Below are 25,191 nucleotides of genomic sequence, written 5' to 3'. Positions count from 1 at the left end.
TGTGTAGTGGCGCAAGGACACGCTGGATTCCGCGAAATGCTTACGTGCGATGCAAATCGCCAGTAAGAGAAAAAAAAAAAAAAACTGCCTTCGTAACGGAACAAAGAGGTCACGTGAGGTGTTTGTTTACATGCACCAGCTGATCGGGGAGCTACGGGCAACACTGAGTGAGACTGGGCGGGGCTTCGTTCCTTCTCCCACAGAGAAAGGCAGAGGGCCCCTCGCAACTTCTTCATCGTTTTGTTAACGCGCGTATTTGTGCCTCTCGAACTTGACGTTGTCGCCAGGTTGGCAGCTCCCGAAAATTCCGGGCCGGGGGATAAATCGGGCACGTCATATGCGTCGGAGTGACGCTAAACCCACGCGTGGAAGCCAGGCAAGGACCCAAGGACCGTTTCGCTTCTTCGTGTTTAGTTTTCTCTTCCCTCCCCAAAGCAAAAAAAAGACGGGCATGTTCACGTGACGTCTACGTCACGTGCGGTGTTGCAGCAGAGCAGTCCAGCCAGCCACCAGCAGCCAGCAGTTCGCCATTGTGAGCCGAAGCATTGAGTACCACACGGCAAGCGCTGGTAACCGCGCGGGTCCGCAGGCGGTTTTTCTATCGCAGCTTCCTGCCGTGAGGTAAGACAAGAAGATGTCTTCTCCAAGCGCTGGGAAGAGGCGTATGGATACCGACGTCATTAAACTGTATCCTTTCCTTGCTGCTGAAATGAGTCAACAGCGAATGGGAAAAAATGCGATACCCAGCGCGCTTCACACCCTGGAGCGTTGCATTGCTTGGTCGCGTTTCGCTCGGTGTTGGATTGGTTTGGAGGGGGGGGGGGCGAAATGTGCGCGTTTGGCACCCAGTGCGTGGCTTGTTTGGAAACCGACACAGCGCGCAAGAATCCCCGGCTGACGATGCGGGGACTGCAACTTCACGCTCGATACATGTTGTAGGTGAGTCCCGTCGTTAAGGGCACAGGCTGCTGCGATCGCCGTATTGTTGCTTCGCTTGGCATGTTCCTCAGCTGGTCTAATCAGGTTTGAGGGCACGCTGGTGTGATCGGACTCTCTTTGTTGCTGCCCGAGTGCCCACTGTACGCTGCGGTACCAATCGCTACGCGCTCATGTTTGCCTCACGCTGTGTGTGTGCGTTAACGGTTTAAAAAGTACCCAACCAAAAGTGTGGCCTGTGACCTCCAGGTGATTTGAGCAACCCTTTCGACCACGCACGCCCCGATGCGTTGCCTGTTTCCAGGCGCACGTTCGCGACTGCTGGTGTTGCGGTTGTGTATATGCATGTTTTTTTTTTGCCTTCCTGGGAAAATAAGGGGGGGGGGGGGGGGCTAGCCGACGATGGTTTTATGTCTGTCCAAACGCGAACATCTGCTGGACGCGTCCTCTCGCTCGCTCGTTTAATCGACGCTTATTTTCGCGTTACGTCGTGACGAGCAGAGGCAGCGACGGGGAATTTTCCCAGCCAAGAAAAATACATGTATATCACGGGTTCTTTCGCTGTCCTCTGATCAGCTGCTGCGACAAAAGCGCACACCCCGTTGCTAGCGTGCGTTTCTGACCTCCTTTTTGTAAACGACTTCTTCTTTCACTGGTTCCAGGTTGTTGCAGCCTTCTGCGTTGCTTGCGCCCCCCCCCCCCCTTTTTTTTTTCTTGGGTGTTCCGGAGAGGTTACGAAGGCAGGTTTTTTTTACCTTGGTCATGACATCCGAACTCGCGGCCGACCGTCCGCTGCAGCTGTTCGTTAGGCGCTCGCATGCCCGCTTCGTAGTGCGTGACGTTTTCTCGACGTGTTCAGTGTCGTCTTCGCAGTTCTTGGGAGCTAGAGCGTCGCGGCTTTTAGAGCGGCGGAAACATTTCCGTCTATCCGCACGCACTACCCCAGTTATGTGTTCTGGCTCTTACCTGCCCCGAGGCGAATCCAGCTAATTTGTATCGCATGCTGTGTGCAACGTCGGCTATGCGTCGATGTAGGTTTCGCTTCTCGTAATTCGCTCGTGTTCTTTTCTCCCTGGCCCAGTTGTCTGTATACCTGTGCGTAGTAACCTGCGTATAAAAAAAAAAAAAATACCCCCCCCCCCCTCAGCCTGCGTCTTGTTTCGTAATCAAAAAGATCGAAAAAAGCTGTTGTTGCGAATGCAAATTTTGCAACATTATAGTGACTCGTCTTGTGGACATCGGCTCCAAGTATTTGCATGAAGAAGCGCGTTCGGCAGCCAAATTTTTTACCGGCCTGAGGCGATTGAGTCACGTTCGTCTGTGCCTCGTTTGTTTGTGCCTATTGCGTTCTCGCCCAGTGGAAAGAAATAGAAAAAAGGATGACGGCAGCCCAGGCGGCGTAGGCGTACAATCCCCTCGGCGATAAGGACGTAAAAAACGGGAGAAACAGAAGTGTCCGTCACATCTGGCGGTGCACCAAGACGCGCGACTGCGAACGACATTGCGTCGTAGCGCGCGTTCCGCAACGACCACCTACGGTTTCCTAGGCGCGTGGTTTGGCTGCTATCCCTGTCTCGCCAGTTAGCCTGGCTTTGAACTGGCAAACTTTTATTAGATTGTAGCTTTTTCTCGATGAGTTCTTAGTATAGGTCATCCTGAAACCTTGCGCTACACAAAAACGGGGACAAAGAAATATGCACAAAGCGCATTTGTAGATATGTCATCACACAAAAACGGGGACAAAGAAATATGCACAAAGCGCATTTGTAGATATGTCATCATCCGATATGTGTAACTTTTTTTTTTTTTGCCAAGCTTCTAGACGAGTTTGACTTTATCGTACGCAAATATAGGTTTGGTTGCTTGTGTTTCGATGTCTAAAATTGAAATATAAACAGTACATTTCGTAATAGTGTAGTGTTGGGCTTATTAATTTGCACCAGCTGTTGTGCCCATCAGGTTTCTTTTACTTGCCACCCAAGCAGCTGTTTGCACTCTTGGAGATATCCTAATCCCATATCTGTTCTTATCTTTGTTCATGGCAGCTGTTGTGGTCTTGCTGATAAATGCATTTGCAGTAGCCTGTCACGCCACAGAACAACACTGCTTTGCTTGCAAATAACCCTGCATAAATTTTTTGCTCATATTCTGTGAAATATTGTCAGTTAACATACGAGAAGCCTCATATAAAACATCTCTTCTGCCCAGCCTAATCTTTTATTGCTACTTAGCAGCAAGCCTGTTTTCATATCTGGAGTTTCGGGGGTTAGTTCCCAAAGTTGTGAATTACACCGTGCACACGAATGTGTTGTACACTTTGCAGGTAGTATTTGTTGCACTGTGTGCACTTGTGTCAAGTTAGTGCAAGGCTTGTGAAGGTAGTGTGGAGTTCGCATGATGCACTGAACTGCTGTTTAGCTTGGGCTGGGAGGGTGCACTTTGATCAAATGTGTAATCCTCCTTTATAGGCCTAGTGCACATGACATAGGGACACGGACAAAAATGCTTAATTTCTATCCAGATCTTCTTTAATATGATACCGGGTATTAACTGCTCTGTTAGCCGAAAATGTTATTTCTCACAGCACTTTCATGAAACTATACAATGCTGAAGAGGTAAGCAACTGGAGGATTGATCTTGAACTGTAGTGCATAAGAAATTCAAACCGAGGAAGAACATACCTCACAGTAGACTTTAATTGTGTAGCTGTTTCTGGTAAACGAACATTGTTTCCTGCATTCACGGGCCAGCTTTGTGCAGTGTACTCTCTCTGCTTACGTGTTTGTTGGCATCCAGCTGTGTGGAATGGATGTTTGTCATTCAACTTGACTGCTCAACTGCTTGTCATGTTTGCTGCTGAAAACATTCACATAAAAACTGAATGCCAAGACAGAGGCGCTAGACGACTTTCTTGCATCTGCTCCCGTTGCTTGGTGACCACCTTGGATGAAATGGGCTGTTTGGTTTCCCTGATGGATCTCAAAAACTGTACAACTTGGTATTGATTTCATCAGGGACACAAATGACGGCGTGCCGCTTCTCGGCTAACACATTTGTACCTTTGAAAAGGTTAGTCGTATGTGCAAATTTTCAGGTAACTATGAGAAACGCTTGCTTTTTGCCGAATGCACTGATACCTTGGTGGCTGTGCACTGTTCCTAATATACTAGCGATGCAGGTGCCTAACCGAACAGCTAAACACAGTGTCATGCAAGTATTTAACGTAGGCACAGCTGTATCAACTTACTGCAAAGGTCAGATTATTAAGTCATGAAAGTAAAGCTAAAGCTATTGACACGTATACTACTAGAAGCTCACTGGTGCCTTTGTTGTCAGTACAGTCAAGCCTTGTTATGATGAAGCCGGGTACAACACAAAATGCCTTAGTTACGTCTGTTATTCGTTGTGTGCCAATATTGCCGAAAAGCATTTGATTTACATAATTTTATCCATGTTCATTGTGTTGAAGTGTGACTGTATTTAGCTTCAGCAGTGAAGACCACTTTTGGAAGCACATTTTTAAAATTAGAGGTGCTCCCAGTAGCAGCTTGCACGCTTTCTCAATCAATGCTGTCTGTGGCCTGTAATATAGCACTGTTTAAGCACCTTGACTTGAAGCCCAGCATTGAAAGCAAGCACGAAGTCACCATTCTCGGAGGGCTGAATGAATTCTGCGTCAAGTTCTACGGCCCTAAAGCAAGTGAGTTCAACATGCGTTCTCTCACTCTATTTCATTTGCAATGTCTCAATTTTGCTGCGACTGAGGCAGAACTGCCAATGATTGCAGTTTGTTTCTGTGTTCTGTTCATATATGTGCGAGTTGGGAGCTGTTAGTTGTACGAAATATTCCTGTTGAGAATGTACACGAAACAGTTTGGACGTGCGACATAGTGTGCTTCAAGAAAACTGCCTTTGTTATTATTTTGAACCTTTCAAAAGTCACAGGAGTTACTCATACTATGCAATCACTTCAATTAATTTGATGTTGGGTAATCTGAAAATTAATCTGAAAGTCTCTATCATAAGCATAGAGTTTAATGGAGGTCGACTTTATTTGGACCTGTGTGCACTTTCAGCAATGCCCTTGGTCTTGGCTGTCCTGTCTTCAGAAGTTTGGAAGGACCTTGTTATATTATAAGCCACATTGGCCTGCAGTTGATTGAGCTTTGTGTGTGCTGCATTTGTGCAGCTTGTGGTCTTTAGTTCTTGCATTTCCGCAAGTTCTTGCTTCTTTCCCTTACACCAGCTGTTCTTGCTTCTTTCCCTTACACCAGCTGTGGTAGCCAAGTGGCTTTGGAATTGTGCTGCCGAGTTCGAGGTTGCGGGTTCGATTTTGGCCGCAGTGACTGCATTTTGATGGGGCAAAGAAAAAAAATGCTCATGTGCATGATCAAGATTAATCCGTGGTTTCCCCACTATGGCGTGCCTCATAAGATCGTGGTTGTTGCACACACACACACACAAAAAAACAGTTTGCTTTTATCCTTGTATAGCTATTGTTGACATGAGCCAGTCCAGCAGAGTTGGTCTTATGCCCACAGACTGGCTTGACTTATTTTCGCTGTTTCTGCAATTGGGTCATGACCCCCTCTCACGGTTACGACAAGATGCAGCGGAAATAGTTTCAAAAGGGGTCTTGACACAGGTCAATAGTTTGTATAGACCGTTTGAATGAGAGCTGCCTGAGGCGTTGCCATAACAACCTGATGAGCCAGTGTGAATACCTGCTCAAAAGCACTAGTGACAGTGCCAGCATCAGTGCTTTGTATTGACACGCAGGCGTCCAACGACGAGTTTTTGCATTTTTGTGGGAAGTTATGGGAAGGGGCTGCATATTTGTGCTGTTCTGAAGAACACGAAAGGTACCGACATCAGCTTAATGTCAAGCTAGTCAAGTCTGCATTCACTCCCAGTATTCTCTTTGGGAAACACTGCTGTAAAACAGTTCTCTTTGATCATCGGAACAAAAATCATTCTTACCAGAATACATTCTTACCAGAATACTTTGTTTGGAGCTGGTTTCTAGCTCAGCTGACTTAAAGTACCACTATTCAGTGTAACAAATTTTCTCATATGTTTGTGTATGTTGCTTCTCATTTCACAGAACCAAAAAGCTTGTATATAGTGAATTGCCGGATGGGGGATGGTAATGTTGCGATGTTATAATTGCAAACAACAGTGAATAGGCTGAACCTGTGCACCAATCCACAAGAATTTTGAATGATTCCCATGAAACATTCTTAAACATTGCGCAGTAGTGTGAGAAACTGAATCTGCACTTATGTGACTGTAAACCTTACTTTTCATCCACATTCTACTGTGATTGACCATCATGAGCTAGTAAATGTGCATTTCCATCCCTGGCTTTGAATGGATTCTCCAAGATGTGATAACGACACAGTAGGAGGGAGAGGGCATCAGCATGGTGGTTGTGAGGTTAGAGATGAGCATAAAAAAATTTGGACAACGCTTAAGCTTTGCCTTTAAGAGTGGAAAGCAATAGCATTCGAAGATCCCTGACTGCTTCTCATGCTTCCCAGCAACTGGAGCATATGTAACCGTAATGTTTACTGGGAAAGGTTGGCCACAAACGCTATGCACGAAAGCGGGCTTTCTGGTAAAAACGCAGCCTCTTGCATGGGTCGCAATGCGACAGAGGCGAGCGCTAGCTGGAGGTATTGCAAGGAATCAAGCATGCCGCTCCTTGGCCCCCAAGACTCCTGTGTGCCGGCACATGCAAATGGTGGACACTACGGCTGGTTTGCGAATGGTAAAAACGCTGGAAGAGGGGTGTATTCGAGTCTTCGCGTAACAGGATTATGTTTTCTCATATAGTCAAATTACAATCGGAGTGCTGTCATTACTGCAGGTTGTGTGTAAGTCATAGTTAACAGTTTTTCCATGCATTTTAGCTTGAGAAATTCAATTAGTTCAGTAAATTACTTGCATCACATGGAGGGCCTGGATATGGGTGGTTCGAAAATCTCTTCACCAAAGCGACGTCCGACAACAAATTTTCTGCGACATGGGCTCTTTAATGCTATTGCATTAAAAACTGCGTAGATGCAACACATACGCTGGAATGATGTGAATTGAAGTTTTAGTAAAGCACTTAATTAAACAGTATACAACTTCATGAAATTCGTACTATTTTGTTTACTTTCATCCACAGCAAAGGTCACAACTCTAGTCTTGTGCAATTTTTATTGTTTATACACTGCACCCTTCATAAGCTATGCTGCAATGAAAACGCCAAGTCGGGCGGCTGCAGTGTCAAATGTCTGCACAGCGATATCACAAGCATGAAGGTGAAGTACGATTCTTGTAAAGGATAAGAACGGCAATGACATACATCTAGCTACATTTAAAGATTCAGATACCACTTTTGTCACAGTGGCGCACACGCATTCCAGAGTATTGGCCAGGAGTGGGCCATACACCCAGTGGTATATTCCGAATAGCCAAGTCAAAGAAAGCCAAGTAAATGAAGGAATCGGTTGAATATAATGCACTAGGTTATTAAGAGTTCAGTGTGTTGTAGAGATATTTATGAAGCTTGTAACAACAAAGTTGAGCTAGTTGTTAGGGATTCCTGTTAGAAAAAAGTTAGGCATGCAGACACAGATGCATGAAGAGAGAAACGAATTACACAAGTGTGCATTTGTGTTGTCAGTTTACCTCTTCTTATGTCCACATCTGTATGCCTAACAATTTTTTTTCCAACAGGGTATCTCTGAGCTGACATGTTCAGGTAATGAAAAAAAATATTTATTACGAGGGGCAGAAGTGTGCTTATTGGCACTGCTTTGTCAGTCAGTAGATAGGGGGCTAAAAAGTGCATTTGTTTGTAGTGGCATTCTGCACACATCTAAACTTTGTAGACATAGTCGGAAATATATCTGCTTAGATACCGCAGCAGCAGCCATGTTAAACCTGGGATGGTAGGCGAAAAAAGCTTCAGTTTTCAGTAAACAGTGGTGGTCCAACTACACCATTTGTGCCATTTTGCCTGCTCCTGGCTGGGCCCACTCGGGTGTCATTTGCGCCAACTGCACAAAAGTTCATTATTTTCGCGTTTTCGCAGCAACGCAATGTTTTCAGTAAGGTTATGCAACTACTCCGTTATACGAATCGATTTGTGAACATTCAAATACAGTCTACCGATTTTTCGGTCATTTGAAAATTTGGTCGCATCGCGGCACTGCCACGTACATACCCCGTAAACTCAATGTATTGGAACTTCTGAAATTTCGGACGCAAGAAACCTTCGCTGTCAGATTTTCCAGACTTTTTGCCATGACCGCAGGTCCGAAACTGCATTAATCGAAGCCGCCACCGCGGCCATATTGATTATCTCGCCGCCTCGAATCAGCGCTCTCGCACACAGATCCACTGGCAGCCGTAACCACCACCACGGCAATGCTAGCCCTAGCTACTTCGAGGTTACTTAAATGATATTGCGCGACAAAAAAAAAAAAAAGACACGGACGTGATAGAAGACGACACACCAAGCGCAAACTTTCAACTAAGTTTATTGTGCCACTGCGTTGATTTTATACATGGGAAGCAGTGTAGACTGTGTAGACTGTGTGTGTAGCAGTGTAGACTGTGCATGCGCTTACAAGAGAATGAAGTGCGAATTCGTGTAATATAGTTGCAAGTCATGTGATGCCGCCTCCAAGAAACTTAGTTCTTTTTCTGTGAGAGCCAAAGACGGGAAGCTAACACACTTATCACCCAATTTCGCGATCATCTGCGCTTCAGATATTTCGCGGATGAGCTGCGTGCTGCCACGTGAAACAATCGTGCATTGATCCTCAAGAGGTTTGCATCCATGATCGCGACAGTGGATCACCAAGATCGTTCTTTTTTTTTTTTTTTTTGCTGTGCAAAATCATTTAAGTAATGGATTACCAATTTGCCCGGAATGCTGCTCTCATTAACTTTGAGGTTAGCGACCAGCTTGCTTTTCGGCGCCGAGTTTTTCATTGAAACAATTCACCGCTGTTAGCAATGGCGCCGACTCCGCCATTGTAATCCTGGCCAATGGCATTCAAGTGCGGTGCGTTGCATAATGCCAGTTTCTTAAAATCAGCTTCGCCTCAATACAGCAGTGTTATGCGGTGAAGCATACGCGAAGTATTGCGGTGAAGCATAAAAAGTGGGAAGGGGTAATTGTCACGGGACACAGTATGCTTATTTTAATTATACACGCGTGCACCTACCATCTCCTATCACAGTATGAGCACCGATATGCCTAGTAAGTTTACTGACAGGCCTTTAGAGCTATTTAGAGCTTTAGGTGGATATCTTTGTTCTTGTTTGCGTACAATTTTTTTTTAGTATTTACAAAATTAAGTTTCTTGTCTATCTAAATAAAGGTGCTTGCAACATAGTGTGCATGGTATAGCATCCGTAGGAAGACAAGCTTAATTGGCTGCTGTTTGCTTTGTCTTGCTTCACTTTTGAGCAGCACTTACTGATTGCACAGTAATAACAAACTTTGCCAAATGGCTACAGATTACTGCTGTACTACTCCAAGTGTTCCAAAAAGACAAATTTTTCTGCTCCGAAACTGCTCCAAAATGCTTGTGTGGCTGCTCCTAAGCTGCTCTAGAGTGACTTTTCTGCTCCAAAAATTGCTGGCTGGATCATCACTGAGTAAAGAAAAAGGCTCTGTGCTGGCTTTCGCTATGAGTGTAGCATGCTGCCATGGAAAGAAGAATCTCCCCAGTGAACAGGAAGGTCTAATGCTGTAGCCAGGGCCTTCGCATAACTGTTCATGGTAAACAAGGGAAGGTAATCAAGAGTCACTGGAGTCTGCCAAGTTCTAGTGGGCTCCGAAATTGCAGACTTTGGGAAGCGCGCACTTAATGTTGCGTTGTGTGTTCTGCCTTGCAGCACCTTATGAGGGAGGTGTCTGGAAAGTCAGGGTTGACCTACCTGAGAAGTACCCTTTCAAGTCGCCATCAATAGGTGAGCTTGGCCTTCTTTCTGCTGTGGGAAGTTGCCCATTTGGATATCTAGTGGCATTTCTTGCAGCGAAAGGAATGGGTGTCTCTTTGTAGCATTCCCACTGCGGCCAGATGGATGGTAATCTTTCTTTATGTGAAACTTCATTTACCTTGTAGATTTTTACAGAACTTATTGGAATAGGAGCAAAAGAAAAAACTAAGTGTGGCAGATGTGACAGTCCAGCCGCTGTACTGTCCTTTCCTGAACAGAGCTTGAAGCACGTCACTGTTACAGTACTGTTACACTTAACTTCACGCTAAGTTTACTAGAACATCTGTTGCCATCATTCAACCACCGTGGGAACCATCACAGGTTGAGCATGAATTTCTCTTATTGGATATTGGTTTATTGGCAGCATTTGCTGTTCTTTGTGGCTAAGTTGTGTTCTTTCTCCATGCTGTTTCTTTACACCAATGAAGTGTTTAGTATTAAGTTAACCCAGCACACTTTCTTAGTGGCTGAAATGTTTTGCTGCCAAGTGCAGGGCTGTGGTTTCGGTTCCCAGCCCCTGCTGCTGCATTCTGATGACAGTGAAATGGAAGATTTGCTAGTAAGCTGCATCTTAGCTGCAGTTTAAAAGGAACCCAGGTGACCTTGATTAATATGGAGCCCTCCCCACTGGGGCATCTCGCATGTCTTGCTTTGCGATGCTCATTTCCATAGCTCAATCTGCGTTCACAGTTGTTTTGAGTTTCATGGCAGCCACTTTAGTAGTGCCAGGTATAGGCAGGGAAGAAGTTTTCTTGGAGCAAGGTGATGATGACATAGCCGTTTCATTTGGGTGACCACGTAGATGGATTAAGCCAAAAAGAAACCAAAGCTGATTTGACGTCCCTGCTCTTGGCATTCACCATAGCAATGGTGAACGCACAAACGGCTTATTCACGAGCTCAAAGCTGCCAGTTCACATGCTTCCTGTAGGCTTGAATGTGCTCACAGTTTAAAAAAAAAGAATGGAGCCATGTCAATTGATCTTGTGCATCGGCATGCATGTGATTTGTTTATGCACTGTAGATGTTCTTACCACTCTTTCAGCAATCTTGTCGGCTTTCTGCTCAACTTCTGTAAGAAAGCTTGGAATACTAGGAACATCTGTGTCATTGCTGATTTTGTTTCTGTTGTGTGTTGGTAATAGCAATGCTTATCCATTGTTCGCATGATTTTCTTTTTCTCACCAGGCTTCATGAACAAGATTTATCACCCAAACATCGATGAAGTGTAAGTGCCTTTATTTTTGACCATTTCGAGAATGGGGACTGTCAAATTGACAAAATGGGGCAAGCAGTTGCAAACATGCAAGACTGGTCACGTTATGCAGCTTGTACTGTCATGGTTCAGTGCCTGGCATGGCATCTTTTCTTGACTTGAGAAAGGCTGCATTTGTGCAGAAGTTAATTGTACACCTTTCATTGATAGTGTGCACACACGTTTGTTAGCTGTGCAGGTCGTATTAAAAGTGAATGTTTGACAGAACCTCATTTGCTTGGGAAGAGCTATGTAAAGGAGACTGAATAAGCTCCAATCAAAAGCTTTTTGATTTGCCACCTGTTGCCTAGAAACGAAGGCTACTTGACAAAGGATGCTGAGCTGTCAAGCTACGAATGAGTCAGTCAGTTATATGTGTTCGTTCACTGATGAGTGTGCTAATCCACTACGCTAGGAGGGCCTCTGCTCTTCCTTTTCAAATGCACATCTGTGCCACAGGGCAAGCAGCATGAAAATGAGAGAAAAAAAAAATGAATTGTGCACTCAATTTCAGTCAGTCTGGCTCTTTTCTCAAAGTTAAGATTTAGGTTAATAATTAAAAAAGAAAACAAAAACATTATGTATGGCTCTGCTATTGCAAACACCAGAGACCAGCGGATCTGGGGGAAGCCCAGCAAAAGTTAAGACTAAGTGTGCAGTTTGGCACTACTTTACTAGCGCTCAGAATTTCTTCACGATGTTCTGTGTAGTATCTCGAAGAATTCAATGAGCCGTGTTTGCGAGCTTCAGAATCTTCTCCCCTCTTATGACGCCTTGCTTAAGCTTCCCTAGCTTGCGCTTCAGGATCAGATCTCTGCTGACGCTTCCATTCACGATCAGCTTCTTGATGGCGCTCCAGTCGAGCGGCTCCTTCCTCGGTAGTCCTGACGGTAGACTTAGCCATTGCTAAGCAAACACCAGGTCACTTCTTTTTTCCCACTGCGAGAAAGGGGACTGCCGAAGCGTGCACGCGGATTTTTATCGAAGAGCAATGACGTCGCACCACCTGTGCCCCCACGGCGCCGCTCCTTGTCCCCCGCTAGGCACACCAACCCTCTCCGCATCGCTATGCTGCGCGATGCTATTTTTATACTCTGCTTTCACTCTCTCTCAGCTCTCTCTCCCCCAGCTCAACAAAGCTGTGTACGTCAAGGGAAACCCAGCGAGGTTCTAATAGCTCCACTGTAAAAAGCTTTTCATTGGGCTTTCATAGGTCGTTTTGATTAGACTAGTCATATAGTTTGTGTAGTGCTGTATCTGTCCTGAGTGGCTATTGGTGTCATTGCACGTCAGTTTGCCTTGTGGTGTGATAAGTTTCTTAAATTGCTAGTGGCTCAGCATCTGTATACATTGCCTCATTGCTGTTGTGGAATGGTTGCCGTTTTGCTTTGTCTAGTGCTGGTGAGTTTACCTGAAAGTGCAAACTGAAATTTATTTGCATGAGATGTCATGGTGATTCTGAGATGGAGTGTAAAAATGCTAAATGGATGGAATGCAGAACGTCAAAATTAATCTAGAGCCTTCCACGGTAGCGTCTCTCATAGTTCATGCGTTGCTTCAGGATGTTGGAAGTACACTGAAAAGAAACACTATATCAACTTACATTGGTAAAGTACTCACCGAAAACTATTTTTGTTTATCTTGTGGTAATGAGTTCATTACCAAAAGAGGAAATAAAGTTGAAAGTTTAATACAATGTTTATTTTTTTCAAACGTCATGTCATTGCGGTGTTGTGGCTTTCAAAGCATTTTTCATATTTGGGCACTTGCAGCAGTAAAAATTTTTCAAAACTTGCCACATGAAGTCCCTGGCACCTTTCGAACACAATGTAGTCACTCGTTATTGACAAAAAGTTAACTAGGCCCAATCAGGCACAGTCAAAATACATCACGTCATGACGGCCTGATTTGGGAACTTGAATATGGCATTGCCACAAGTCTTTTGTGTTTGCTTCTTTCCTGGCTTATCAAGTCTCCTGACAATTTGAGTGGCCTTTTTGGTATTGCAGAATGGTAACTTACTAATACTGCTCAAGCTATTTTTCTTGTTAGAGTCTCTTTATAAACTCAATCAGCCTATTATAGTAATCCTAAGGGTATGATTAGTGTTTCTTACATCTGTTCTTCCCACCTGTAGGTCTGGCACTGTGTGCTTGGACGTCATCAACCAAGCATGGACGGCACTTTATGGTGAGTGATGGCAATGACCAGGCATTTTCTCTAGCCACTGAATCTTGGCACTACGTTCAAGCCAGCACACAGAAAAGTGCAGGAAGTTTGAAAGCACCTTTTTTTCAACAAGATTTCCAAAATTTCAACCATCCAAAAAAATTGTTTTCATCGCGAAACTGAAATGATGTATGCTCGACTTGTTTGCCAATTCATTAGACAATTGTGTGGCTGCTGTTGTGACAAAGGCTCATGCAGTGTTGCAGTCGGCGATTAAAACTATAGTATCTCTAAAAAAGGTCCTCAGACCGGTTGTTGAAGGCAGTTTCAAGTACAGTCGAATGCTTCCACAAGAAAATTGCATATATGGTGAAGGATTCCACATATCCTCAGCCAAATTCTCATCTTTCATATCTGTCGCTTACCTGCTAACCAGTGAACTTTAATAAAAAATCTCTTGGGAATGACACTGAGAGGATGGGGAGGGGGTGCTTACAGTACTAATTTTTGTGTAGAACAGCACAAACTGAGAAGCAGCACACTGTTATTATAAAAGGATCACAGTGACCTTTTTCATCCAGTTTGGTGTTGATTTCACCTGCTGTAGGAATTTGAAAAAACTTGCTTGACGCAGGTACTAATATAGCATTCTCAGGCCATCTAAAGGCTTCCAGCGGAACATTCAGTCCGACAACCGGAACTTTACTGAAAAAAAAAACCAAAAGTTGTGAAAGCAGTACTAATTTAGAAAATTTACAGAAAATATGGAAGAATTGGCAGCCGTGCTATTCTGAATCTCTACAGCGAATATGTCTGTACATGTCGCTTTACAATAAGTGCACATAGCGGTGCCACTACTGCCCTCTGCAGCTGCCACTGAGCTGTGGTCAGTGCTGGTGTTGCACTTGACAAATGTTTTGTTTAATAAGATTAAATAAAGTTTCTTTCACAGAATGCGCTGAGCCTGCTCCATTGAGAGTAGTATGGTGTGCAGTCTCTAAAACAATCTTTAAAACCTTCATGCTTGTCATCTTTTTACACGCAAGAAGCATGTGGTAGAGCTTATAGAGAACTTTGAAAATATGTGACCGCACTTCCTCAAGCCATTTGTTATGTGCAGACCTGTCCAACATCTTCGAGTCGTTCCTGCCGCAGCTGTTGACCTACCCCAACCCCATCGACCCTCTGAATGGTGATGCAGCAGCCATGTACCTGCACAAACCAGAGGAGTACAAGAAGAAAGTGCAAGGTGAACGTGTGGCACAACCTTGTCTAGTAGTCACATCCAAGATGTCAAGTAGGCCTAATATTTTTAGACTTTAGGAAAGCACTTGACATAGTCCCACATAAGTTCATTTATATGTTAGAACAGATTGGACTGCCACATTTTCTTGTATGCTGGATCTGTTCATATCTAACAGAGAGTAATCAATATGTAGAAATTAATGAACAATTGGACGTTCTTCCAGTAACATCTGGGATGCTGCAGACGAGCGTCCTGGGGCCCCTGCTTTTTAAAAAAAATATTTCATAATGATATTGTGGATGTAATAGATTGTCCTGTAAAAATTCACCTGTTTTCAGATGACTGCATACATTTTAATGAGATATGAAAATGAATGAAGACCAGCTAGTTTCAAACTCTGTCATAAACAACATTCGCTCATGGAGTAAAACCGGGGGAACGGAACTGAACTTGAAGATGTTCGGTAGTCCATGTAACGAAAAAAGAAAGCTCTTAATTTCTCCTACTCTATCAGTTGTGAACCACTAACTGAATTGATGGAATACAAGTCTCTTGGCATCACAATAACAAATGCCTGGAGTTGGAATACCCATATCAATAACACTTAGCCCATCTGCTTTTCAAAAACTAAGCTTGCTCCACCACAAGCTTAAAGAAGGCCCCACTCATGTAATACAGTTAGCTTATGAGTCATTGATAAGGCCAAAACTGGAATATGACGTGTCATTTGGGACCCATATACTAAACTAACATCGATGCATTGAAAAGTCTTCAGAGAAGAGCTGTTTATTTCATTTTTTTAAAGTACAGCCGCAATGACTGTCTCAGAATTGTCTGCTGGTTTTAAGACACTACAGTCCAGAAGGAAATTTTTACCCCAGAGGTTTTAATACTTGCTTTTCAATCACTCATCCTGGACCCTGCCTCCTCTGTAGCTCCATTAACCTGACAAACCTGTCGTACTCGTCCTTTACCCTTAGCTCCGTACTTTTCTGGAACTAAGCTGTTCAAGTTTCCCATCTTTCCCCAAACAATCGCGGAATGGTAGAAGCATCCATATGCATCCCTTCACTCTCTAGAAATCTTATAATCTGTTTTCAAGTTCTGTCAAGAATTTTTTTTCTCTCATTTAAATACTTTACTTAAAGTTTACCTGCCTTGGTAGCTCAGTGGCTATGGTGTTGCGCTGCTGAGATTTAGGTTGCGTGTTTGATCCTGGATGCGGTGAAATGTCACATGAGTATCTAGAACATTGTATTATGCGTTTCTTCCACTTTTAGAACTATAGTTATAATATTGAACCGTTATTGTGTGCACATTGTGTTCTGAGTTTCTTGCCTCTCCTGCTTGGGCGTTCTTGCCTGCAGTATTCGATAAATAAATAAAATAAAGTTTACCTGCCTTGGTAGCTCAGTGGCTATGGGTTCATTAATGTGCACCTAACTCCAAGCACACGAGTGCTTTTTTTTTTTTTTTAAATTTGCCCCCTCTGAATTGCGGCCACTGCTTCCAGGATCCAACCCGCAACCTAAATCTCAGCAGCGCAACACCATAGCCACTGAGCTACCAAGGCAGGTAAACTTTATTTTAAGTATTTGATAAATAAATAAAATAAAATGATGACACGCCCAGGACGCTGACGGTGCGCGAGCAGTGGAATCGGCGGTTGAGAAATCTAAGGTCAGCGGCACGTGGTCACACTCCCACCTGATTGAGTGGGCTTTGTTAAATATGTAATTTGTGGACGCTAGGCACCAGCGTCTGTCAGGTTTTTCTTCACCCACAAATTGGCGACTCTGGACTTCGCGTCATCTCTCTCAGTTCCAGATGCCTCAGCCGCTTCACTGGGCCTGCCGCTGCCAGGAGCTCGAGCCCTACTGTCTTCGCAGCCCACCTTCTATACAGCAAGTCATGGCCTTGGGTCCTCCCGATCAAGTACTGCTGTCAGTGCCACCTCCCCATGAGCCCGAGGTCTCCGCTCTCAAGCTCCCGAAGTTCTTGTCGTCGGACTCGGAACTTTGGTTCATTACCATTGGATCCTTGTTCCGTCGCCACCGCCTAGTTCGCAGTTGACCATGTTCGACCACGTCGTTGGAGTGTTTCCACCTCGTACTGCTACGATTGTTGACGATGTTCTATGCTCCCCACCCGTCGACCGCCCCTATGACCACTTAAGGCGACATTCATTCAGCGCACCACGGAAATGGAGCAGGATCAAATACAACTACTTCTTACATTGGAGGAACTCTGTGACCACAAACCTACCAATTTATTGCGTTGCATGCAAGCGTTGGCTGGAGACCTGGCTCCTTCAACCAGCAGCACACTTCTCCGGGAACTTTTCTTGCGGTGCCTTCCACTACAAGTGCGCATGGATCCTGACCTGCGTCTTCGTCTTTGAAGCTGTAATCTCCCGCTCAGTTGCCCGTGGAGATTATGGATGTCTGTTTTTCCTCCATGGCCATAGTTAATCGCCCTCCTGACCCTCTGTCGCACAGCGCAGCCGCTGGCAACAACTATGAGCATCTTCTTGAAGCTAATGAGGAGCTCGCACGGCAAGTAGCGTGACTGACAGCTGAAGTTGCTGCCTTCCGGACACGCCAGCCTCATTCTTCATCGCACCCTTACCGCCTCAGTTCTGGTCACTATGGATGCCGTTCTCCTTTGCTGGTACCACCGTCGCTAGGGCTCTCGCACGAAGTGGTGCCACCAGCCCTGCTTCCACATGGGAAACAGTTGCGCCAAACTCTGATGATGACCGCTGTTCCCGAACCCAGATCCAGTCGCCCTTTTCACATCGCCAACCACGTTACTAAAGTCTGCTATCTCGTCACCACTGGTGCCGAAATCTGCGTCCTTCTTCCTACATTGGCTGAGAGCCGCCGTCCTCCCGACTCGCCTCCTCTCACCGCGGTCAATGGATCGATCATCTGGACCTACGGCCAAAAATCGGTGATGCTTGACATGGGCCTCAGGCGTACCTTTTGCCGGATCTTTGTCATTGCGGCCGTGCGCCAGCCCATCATCGGAGCAGACTTTCTTGGGCACTAAGAGCTCGTCGTCGACATGCGGCGCAGCCGTATCTTGGATTCCAAGACGACCTTAACTGTCCAAAGCATTTCCTGTCACGCTACACCGCTCCGGCTTCTCCAGGCACACATAGATGTGCCCAACCCTTGGTCAGCCATCCTTGCCGAGTTTCTGGACGTCTTCTGACCCCCCTCCATTCAGTCCTCGGTCGCCCGCAGTGTGACGCATCATATCGTCACGACTGGCCCTCCTTTATTTGCTCGGGCTCGTTGCCTCACGCTGGATTATCTAGCTGCTGCCAAAGAGGAGGTTGAACACATGCTTGACCTTGGCTTCATTCGTCCCTCCTCCAGCCCTGGGGCCTCGCCACTCCATATGGTGCCCAAGAAGGCCAGTGACTGGCGCCCCTGTGGCGATTATCGTGCTCTCAACAAGGCCACTGTCTTAGACAAGTAGATAATGCCTCACATTCAGGATTTTATGTCCACATTGCACGGCTGCACCATCTTTAGCAAGGCCGCCCTGATGAAAACCTATCACCAGATTCTTGTGGAACCCTCAGATATTCCCAAGACCGCAAATATAACACCCTTTGGCCTGTTTGGATATCTGCGTATGCCTTTCGGTCTTCGCAATGCGGCCCAGACTGTACAGCATTTCGTTGACCAGGTATTGCGTGGCTTGACATGCTGCTTTGCCTTGCTTGATGACACGTCCAGCACGCTGATGGTGCGCAAGCAGTGGAATCGGCAGTTGAGAAATCAAAGGCCAGTGGCGCTTGGTCCTGCTCCTGCCTGATTGAGCAGGCTCTATTAAAATATAATTTGCAGACACCAGGCATCAGCATCTGTCTGGTTTTTCTTCACCCACAAGTCTTTCTAAAACTCTGAAGGAATGGCTGGTAAACATACAGGCATCTGGGTGCTCATATTGTGGCTGGAGACAGCGCATGTGTGTGTGCAAATTAAGGAAACGTGCTATGTCCCATAACAGTAGCCCCTTCCCCGCTTGGTATGCCCCATCGTATAATGCGGCCATGTTGTGGCATAGCTAACTTTAAAGACAAATCATGCCAAGTGTTTTTCTGCCTTTTTTATAACTAGACCAGCCGGATAATTCGAGCAGTTTCATCAGTTCCATCAGGATCGAATTAACGGAAGGCGTCTGTGCAGTCGATCGAGGATATATCGAAGTTGAAGGGGCTTGCGAAATAGCTCGATATATCAAGGATTCAAAATATAAGATACAGTAAACGCTTATTTTAATGAAATCGCGTTATTCGAAATATCGCATTAGAAGTTTTTCGTGTTATAGTAATGACGACATTACTATGACATTTCTATAACTTTTATGCTGTTCTCCAACTGCCGCTTAAACGAAGTCAATTTCTGTCCCAATGAGTTCGTTATGAGGATTAGCTGTAATTCCTCTCTGAAGCTTATTTGAAGACTCCGCATGTCTGGGAGAGTTCCCAGAGATTGTGAAAAGCACAAATTTACAGGTTTTTTTTCTCCAAGGCAGAGAGTTCCCAGAGATTGTGAAAAGCGCAAATTTACAGATTTTTTTTTTCTCCAATGCTGTGCCGAATGCACAAAAGTTTGCTTACTGGTTACACGCAAATGTCACAAGTCGGTCGCACTGCGGAGTGGTCCTTGATAAGACTGATTGCAACACTAATTATAGCCCCAAAACTATGTGTTGCCTGGATGTGAGACTGCACTATGCCTTGCGCACGTCAAAGTGCTTGTGTGTTTTTATTCGGGATAAGGTAAAATTGGATGCAAACCAGCCTGCATTTATCTGTGCCAGGCCACCATTAGTGCACTTGCTTGCGCTGTTAAACTGCGCATGAACGCGCCTTGCCGTTTAAATACCTATGCTGTTTAAATGGCTGATGGTCATATGGCGGCAGTGAGTCAACCAAGCAGACTGTTCTGTCAGGTAATAGTTTTGGGACCGGCTTCTTTTTGAAACCAGTTGCCCTCGCTTGTCGTCCGCAAGCCTGCCTGTCTCTTCTTGCTTTGAGTCTCCCACATTGTTGCTGTGATGTAAAAATCTGTCCAAGTAGGGGTTGGGGTCAAATTCGTTCTGGCTCCTTGCAGGACCTGAATATGCTGTTTGCGTAGAACCATGGTCTGCAAGAAGACAGAACTGGGGGTGCAGGCACCTCCAGTTTGTCAACCCATGCCCAGAGCTACTCAGTAAAAAGATCAAGTGTCGTCCACACTTTCTTGTGAAACACGTACCGGACTGAGAGGCCTTTCACCTTCTTGAAGCAGAGTGGTGATTTGCTCTTGCTGCCGTTTACTTCAGCCATCAGTATGCGCAGCTAGCAAAACTGAGACATGCCCTGCTCATTTTTTCTCCATGACATGTTCTGCCCTTTAGGTTCAAAGTCTTGTTTGATACCATATGTCAAAACAGTGCTGTTTCGAATTCGTTGGCATTCAATGTTTCAGACAGCGCGAGAGGTGACCGTGTCCCCTTTGGAAGTTCGCTGTACAAGAGTTGTGCACAGCACTATACTTTTTGCATAGGATTTCCAAGGGGATATTATGATATAAACAAAAATATATTTGAGCTTGATACAGCATGAGAAGTGACTGCATCCCCATTTGTTCAGTGGCCGGGAGTTTAATACATGCATAGTACAGCGCTCTACTTTGGCATAGGATTTCCAAGGGGACATTACGATAGACAAAAGTATATCCGTGTTTTATATAGCCAGGATCAACTGTGCTGTTGTTCTTGTTTCACAACCATGTTAACTTAGCGTTCGTGCATGTAAATTTCTCTAGACAAATAGTCTACATTGAAAAGTGTTGACTTAAATACATCAGCAGTCTGGTTTTCAACCTTTTTTACAAGCACGACTATATTTACCTGAATCTAACATGCACCCCTTTTCAGTGAAAAGGGGTCCGAAGATTGCCTCCGTATTAGTCGGGTATAAAACCATAACATAGTTGGCGGTGTTGGCAACAGCCTATTGTCGGAGCCTCCAGACGCAGCGTCATTGCTGTCACCATCACAAAATGGCGACAGAAGACATTTTCATGACAGTTGCTGTGGTTTCATTTTGTGTTAGACCACAATCTGGAGCAGTATTCTCAGTCAATAACTTTCATAGGTGCGAGATGTCATGTGACTAGGCACCGTATGCGTCGGTGTACAGCTGCCAGCATTTTTGGCGCTGTGGCAAGCTCACTATTTGCGCATAGTGCCAGGGACGCCGTTGGCTGCATATTTCGAGTTTGATGCAGAGACTTGCGAAAATGATAGTGGTGTCTCTAAGAATTATCGCTCTAGAACACCGCCTGTGTGTTTGGTATCTGTGGCCGGTGAAGTGCAAATGGCAATGACGCACCACTTTCATTAGGAAAGCTCTTTAAAAATTTATTGTCAGAAAAGGTAAATTCTGCACATCTCGTTTTGACTGACCGCAAATGTAGGGTGCCTGCTGTATTTCCGTTTTATAAATCAGTGGCATATTACGTTCAGGTTCATGATTATTTTCTTACTTAAAACCTGCTCTAATTGGGTGTACATTGGAATCGTGTAAATAAAGCATTTTTCAAGACTGCGCATTTAGATCAGGTGAAAAAACCTCAAATGCAATGATGGCTTGTTGTCTTTCCGTGACCCTGTCATGCTGACGTGAATGTTCCATTTCACGCGCAGAGTATGTCAAGAGGTTTGCCACGGAGGAGGCGTTGCGGGAGCAGGACAACGAGTCGTCGAGCAGCGAGAGTTCCATGAGTGATTTCTCGGATGACGAGACCAAAGACATGGAGCTGTAAGACTTCATGCATCTGTCAGCCCGACAAAATCCACAGACACACACACACCACTCACACACAGCAGAAAGCGCAGAGGCCGGGAGAAGAACGAGACAAGACACGAGAGCTGTCATCGCCTTTTTCCTTTCTCTGTCACCTCTGCTACTGGAGCGCCATCTTTCCACCTTCCCGACCATCCCCTCTCCTGGCCACTGCACATCCTCCGCATCAGATTGTCACCTCGGCAACCACCTATGTCCGTTTTTCTTCTTGCACCTGCATAGTTTGCAAGAGAAGGACTTGGCCGCTAGAGCGCAGGGAAGCGGCATGTGTTACCCTGAATTCAATTCTGTGGCCGTGTGAATCTTTTTCCCCCCTCCTTCTGTCCGCCTCCCTGCCAGCGAGATGTGCCAAGACAGTGACCGTGTGGCGGGACTTTCTCTGCTCCCTGTGCAAGTGTTGCGTCTTGTCGTCATGTTTCTCGCGCATGTGCTGCCTTGCTGTCGTCGTGGTGGTCCCTGCGCCCTCCTCGCTACTGGCTTCGTCGGCTGGTGAGAGAAGTGCCAGCTGAGCCGGGGATGCACGTGTGTGTGTGTGTGCGTATGTGTCGCGTCTCTCGCGTGGACGTGCTCGTGTCTCACTCTCGCCCCTTCTGCATGCCTGTAGCTGTGGCAAGAGAACGTCCTGCTTCTCAATCGGTCACTTTTAACTCGTTTTTTTTTTCTTTTTTTTTTTTTTTTTTTCTCTCGCGCACTGTGTTCGTGCTTCTTTCAAGGCCCGCAAATTCGGTCGATCACTTTCGGGGGATGTCTTGTTTGGCGTGCGCCGATTGGCTCAACTTTCAGAAGCGAATGTGATGAAAGGAGCGGCACACCTTTCGTTAGTGTCATTCTCGCATCGCAGAGGTCCTGGCTGCGTGCTTAATGTTGTGCAACGCAAAAGTTGGGAATACCCCTGAAACGTCTGGTTTGATAATTGGGTTCCCGCTGTCATGCGTGCAGTCTGTAACGTTTTATTGACTAGCGTTCAGCAAGGTAAGCTGAGCAGCAATTCGAGAAGGAGAGAGCTCGTTTTAGAGAACGCTTTCCTTTTCAGTTCTATTGCGTTGTATGTTCTCGGTAGTCTGCCGTCTTTTTGAGCGCTTTTCCCCACAAACCTTCAATTGACTGGTTTGCCTTCGAGGACGAAGGCAGTTATATTAGCTGAGCATGTTTGACGTTGAAAAGTTCAGTAACATTGTCCTTCTCTTCGTCAGTTTTTCTTTCATTGCTGCACGAATATATTGTCATACGAGGTTCATTGTTTAAACGCTTTTAGTTGCGTGGCCCGGAGCCCCAATTTTTATTCGTTTGCACAGTGTGTAAATCGTTTTTTTCGTCACTATGCGCGCATGTTGTTAGCTGTTGGTCATGCAGGGTTTAGCACGGGCCAACTTCATTGTCAGCACTCGAGTAGAGCACAGCTTGTGTATTCGTTAGTAGTTGTGTAATCAAAATGAATCGAGGAAGGACAAGGCTGTTCTCCAAGGCTTTAGCTATGGTGTCAGTTCGTCGCTTCCAGTTTTTTTTAGTGCATTAAGAGATTGTATGTTCATTGCAGCAGGTGATTTCGAATGCATGATTGTGCCTTTTTGTAGCAATTCTTTGACCTAGCATCACCTTCGTATTTCTTTAGCCGAGAATGCGGTGTTCCACTCAGTTCACCCAAAACTGGTGGACCAGACAGTTTTCTTTCAAATAGTTAGCTGCTTAGTCAGCGACTCTAAGCGCGATCTTGATGCGTAATTTACAGACATCAGAGTTGATTGACCAAAGCGCATTGTCGAGCGTGCCGTGCTGTTTTAGCATGGCTGGCACCCATTGTTAGCGCCTTGGTCTCCACTCGTCCTTGAGCTGCGAGGAAAGAGGGGGGGAGGGGTTCTGGGAAAACGGTCCATTCAAGCTCCATCATAGTCGCGACCATCCTGTCCGAACGGTCATGTGTGCACGCATTCTTCAAATGCCCGACCAAACTATATAGCGCTTCTCACCATTTGTGAATGTTCTTCATCCCGGTACTCGACGCACTTGTCTGGGTGATTGATCGGCAGATATAAAAGCGGCGCATCTGCAAACGAGTTTCGTGCGTGTTCCTTTCTTTTTAACTTATTGCAAAGCACATCACAAAACTAATGCAATGGCTCTTCAGTAAGGAACACGAGAATATGCAGCACGTGCTGTAGTTATTGCTTCATTACTGCGACACGATACTGAGTTCATTGCAAAACCGAGCACTTTGGGGATGAGGAACACCTTCGTCAAAGCTCTAGGGAAGATGATTGACGATATTTTTTCTTTGTGCTCGATAGCGTCAAACAAAACAAACTGTGATAACTTCACTAAGAGTGCCCGCTTGCGGGGAAAGGATTGCAGAGCGTGCCCCGATTTTCTTTTTTACAATTTCCTTTTACTTTCGCAAGCTGTTGGGAGTCGAGCTGAATTGTTGTCGTTTCTTGCGTATTTACTTGCGCAAAAGTTGGACATTGGTACTCATGGAGTCACCGCATGTCGGCACTTTCGTTTCCTGATCGACTGGTGTTGTGCGTCTCGTAACAGTGCAATCTCAGAGAAGCCAGTGGAAATGTGCACCTATCTGGCAGCTGCATTGCCAGATATACCCCCATGGCAGCGCTATTGGCGGACTAGCTGTAAAGAAACTGTTGGCATCTTACGCATTCGGTTCGTCACATATGTCCTTCGGGTAAGAAGATGCGGTAAGTTCTGGACCAGCAAATTTGCATCCAAAAAGCAGTACCAACATGGCTAAAGACAAGCTGTAAACATGATGCTGCCTATAGCAGGAATTAGCGTCAGCAGTATCCTAATGCTTGCTTTCATGATCGAGATGCGGAGGACACATTTACAGTATATTTTTGGTGTAATGTTGTACACTATTGGCGCGTTTCCGTTGCACCTCATGATGACCGTGTTTTTTCCTTGCTGAAATGATTTGTGCGATTGTCACCTAGTATAACCACTGCTTTGTATTGACATATGTTACTGCTTCGATACGACTTGTGCAATTTAAAATGTACGTACTGAAACGAGTGATGCCTTGTCGAAAATGTGTTCCATGTGGTTGCATCTTTACATTGAAGCTTGGGCAGGGGGAACAAATATTGAGGTTGCCATATCAGCAAACAGAATGATGATCGTTCAGCACACATTGGCGTCGTGTAAATGTAAATTTGTCTGCACATTTTCACTGGCTGACAGCAGGCATCTTGGAGGCAACAACTAAATGAGTCTTTTGAATGCACAGTTTGTCACGGAGGTGCACTGGAAGCCGTCGGCGTGCTTTCAAAGAGCAGCAGTTGTTTCGTCCTTGCTTCCATGTTGCAAGCTTGCGCTTGCTGCCATGCCGTGCATGTAGGATTGGTGCACCAGTGTCACGTGGCAAAGCTGCCGCTGTTGCAGTTGTTTTTTTTTCCCCGCCAGTGCCGCCTTGTTTCCGGAGATTTCCTTCGGCAGTTTGCAGCAGTCAGTGTGTGAAAAAGTAGTTGGATTTGGACCGGTCCCACAGCACTTGTACGACGCCATTTTGGACCGGTTTTGCTTTTGTTTTTCTTTGTCTGGCAGGGGCCGTGCTTCTTGAGTAGTATTGCCAGTGTGAACGTATGCATCTTAAACCATTGCTTGTCTCAATCACTATAGTCCTTTTTTTTTTTTTTTTTTTGAGTACGGAGACACCATAGTTCTATATGAATTTATAAATAAAGCTATATCCATCTTT

At 45.4% G+C, this 25,191-nt stretch overlaps 1 protein-coding gene across 2 annotated transcripts; it reads left to right on the top strand.

Annotated features, from left to right (window-relative positions):
• Positions 1 to 268: 268 nt before the first annotated feature.
• Positions 269 to 25,191, top strand: UbcE2H (ubiquitin conjugating enzyme E2H). 2 transcript variants are annotated; one of them, XM_075669257.1, is made up of 7 exons: positions 269 to 687; positions 4,560 to 4,636; positions 9,838 to 9,912; positions 11,130 to 11,169; positions 13,334 to 13,386; positions 14,486 to 14,614; positions 21,323 to 25,191. In XM_075669257.1, exons 1-7 carry the CDS (start codon positions 635 to 637, stop codon positions 21,439 to 21,441), a joined length of 546 nt encoding a protein of 181 aa, XP_075525372.1. In that variant the 5' UTR covers positions 269 to 634; the 3' UTR covers positions 21,442 to 25,191. The 2 variants fall into 2 exon arrangements, with proteins under 2 accessions (XP_075525372.1, XP_075525371.1); XM_075669256.1 differs by lacking the exon at positions 269 to 687 and adding an exon at positions 720 to 939 and having other exon boundaries at positions 4,529 to 4,636.

Source organism: Dermacentor variabilis, chromosome 9, assembly GCF_050947875.1.
Source record: "Dermacentor variabilis isolate Ectoservices chromosome 9, ASM5094787v1, whole genome shotgun sequence".
NCBI lineage: Eukaryota > Metazoa > Arthropoda > Arachnida > Ixodida > Ixodidae > Dermacentor > Dermacentor variabilis.
This window is presented reverse-complemented; position numbering and strand designations above follow the sequence as displayed.

What these genes read in the sequence shown, in the direction of transcription:
- UbcE2H (XM_075669256.1), top strand. Translation starts at nt 735, where the DNA reads ATGCGATACCCAGCGCGCTTCACACCCTGGAGCGTTGCATTGCTTGGT. An exon ending in ACGCTCGATACATGTTGTAG is followed by an intron (nt 940 to 4,528) that starts GTGAGTCCCGTC and finishes CCTGTAATATAG; the next exon opens with CACTGTTTAAGCACCTTGAC. An exon ending in AGCATGGACGGCACTTTATG is followed by an intron (nt 13,387 to 14,485) that starts GTGAGTGATGGC and finishes TGTTATGTGCAG; the next exon opens with ACCTGTCCAACATCTTCGAG.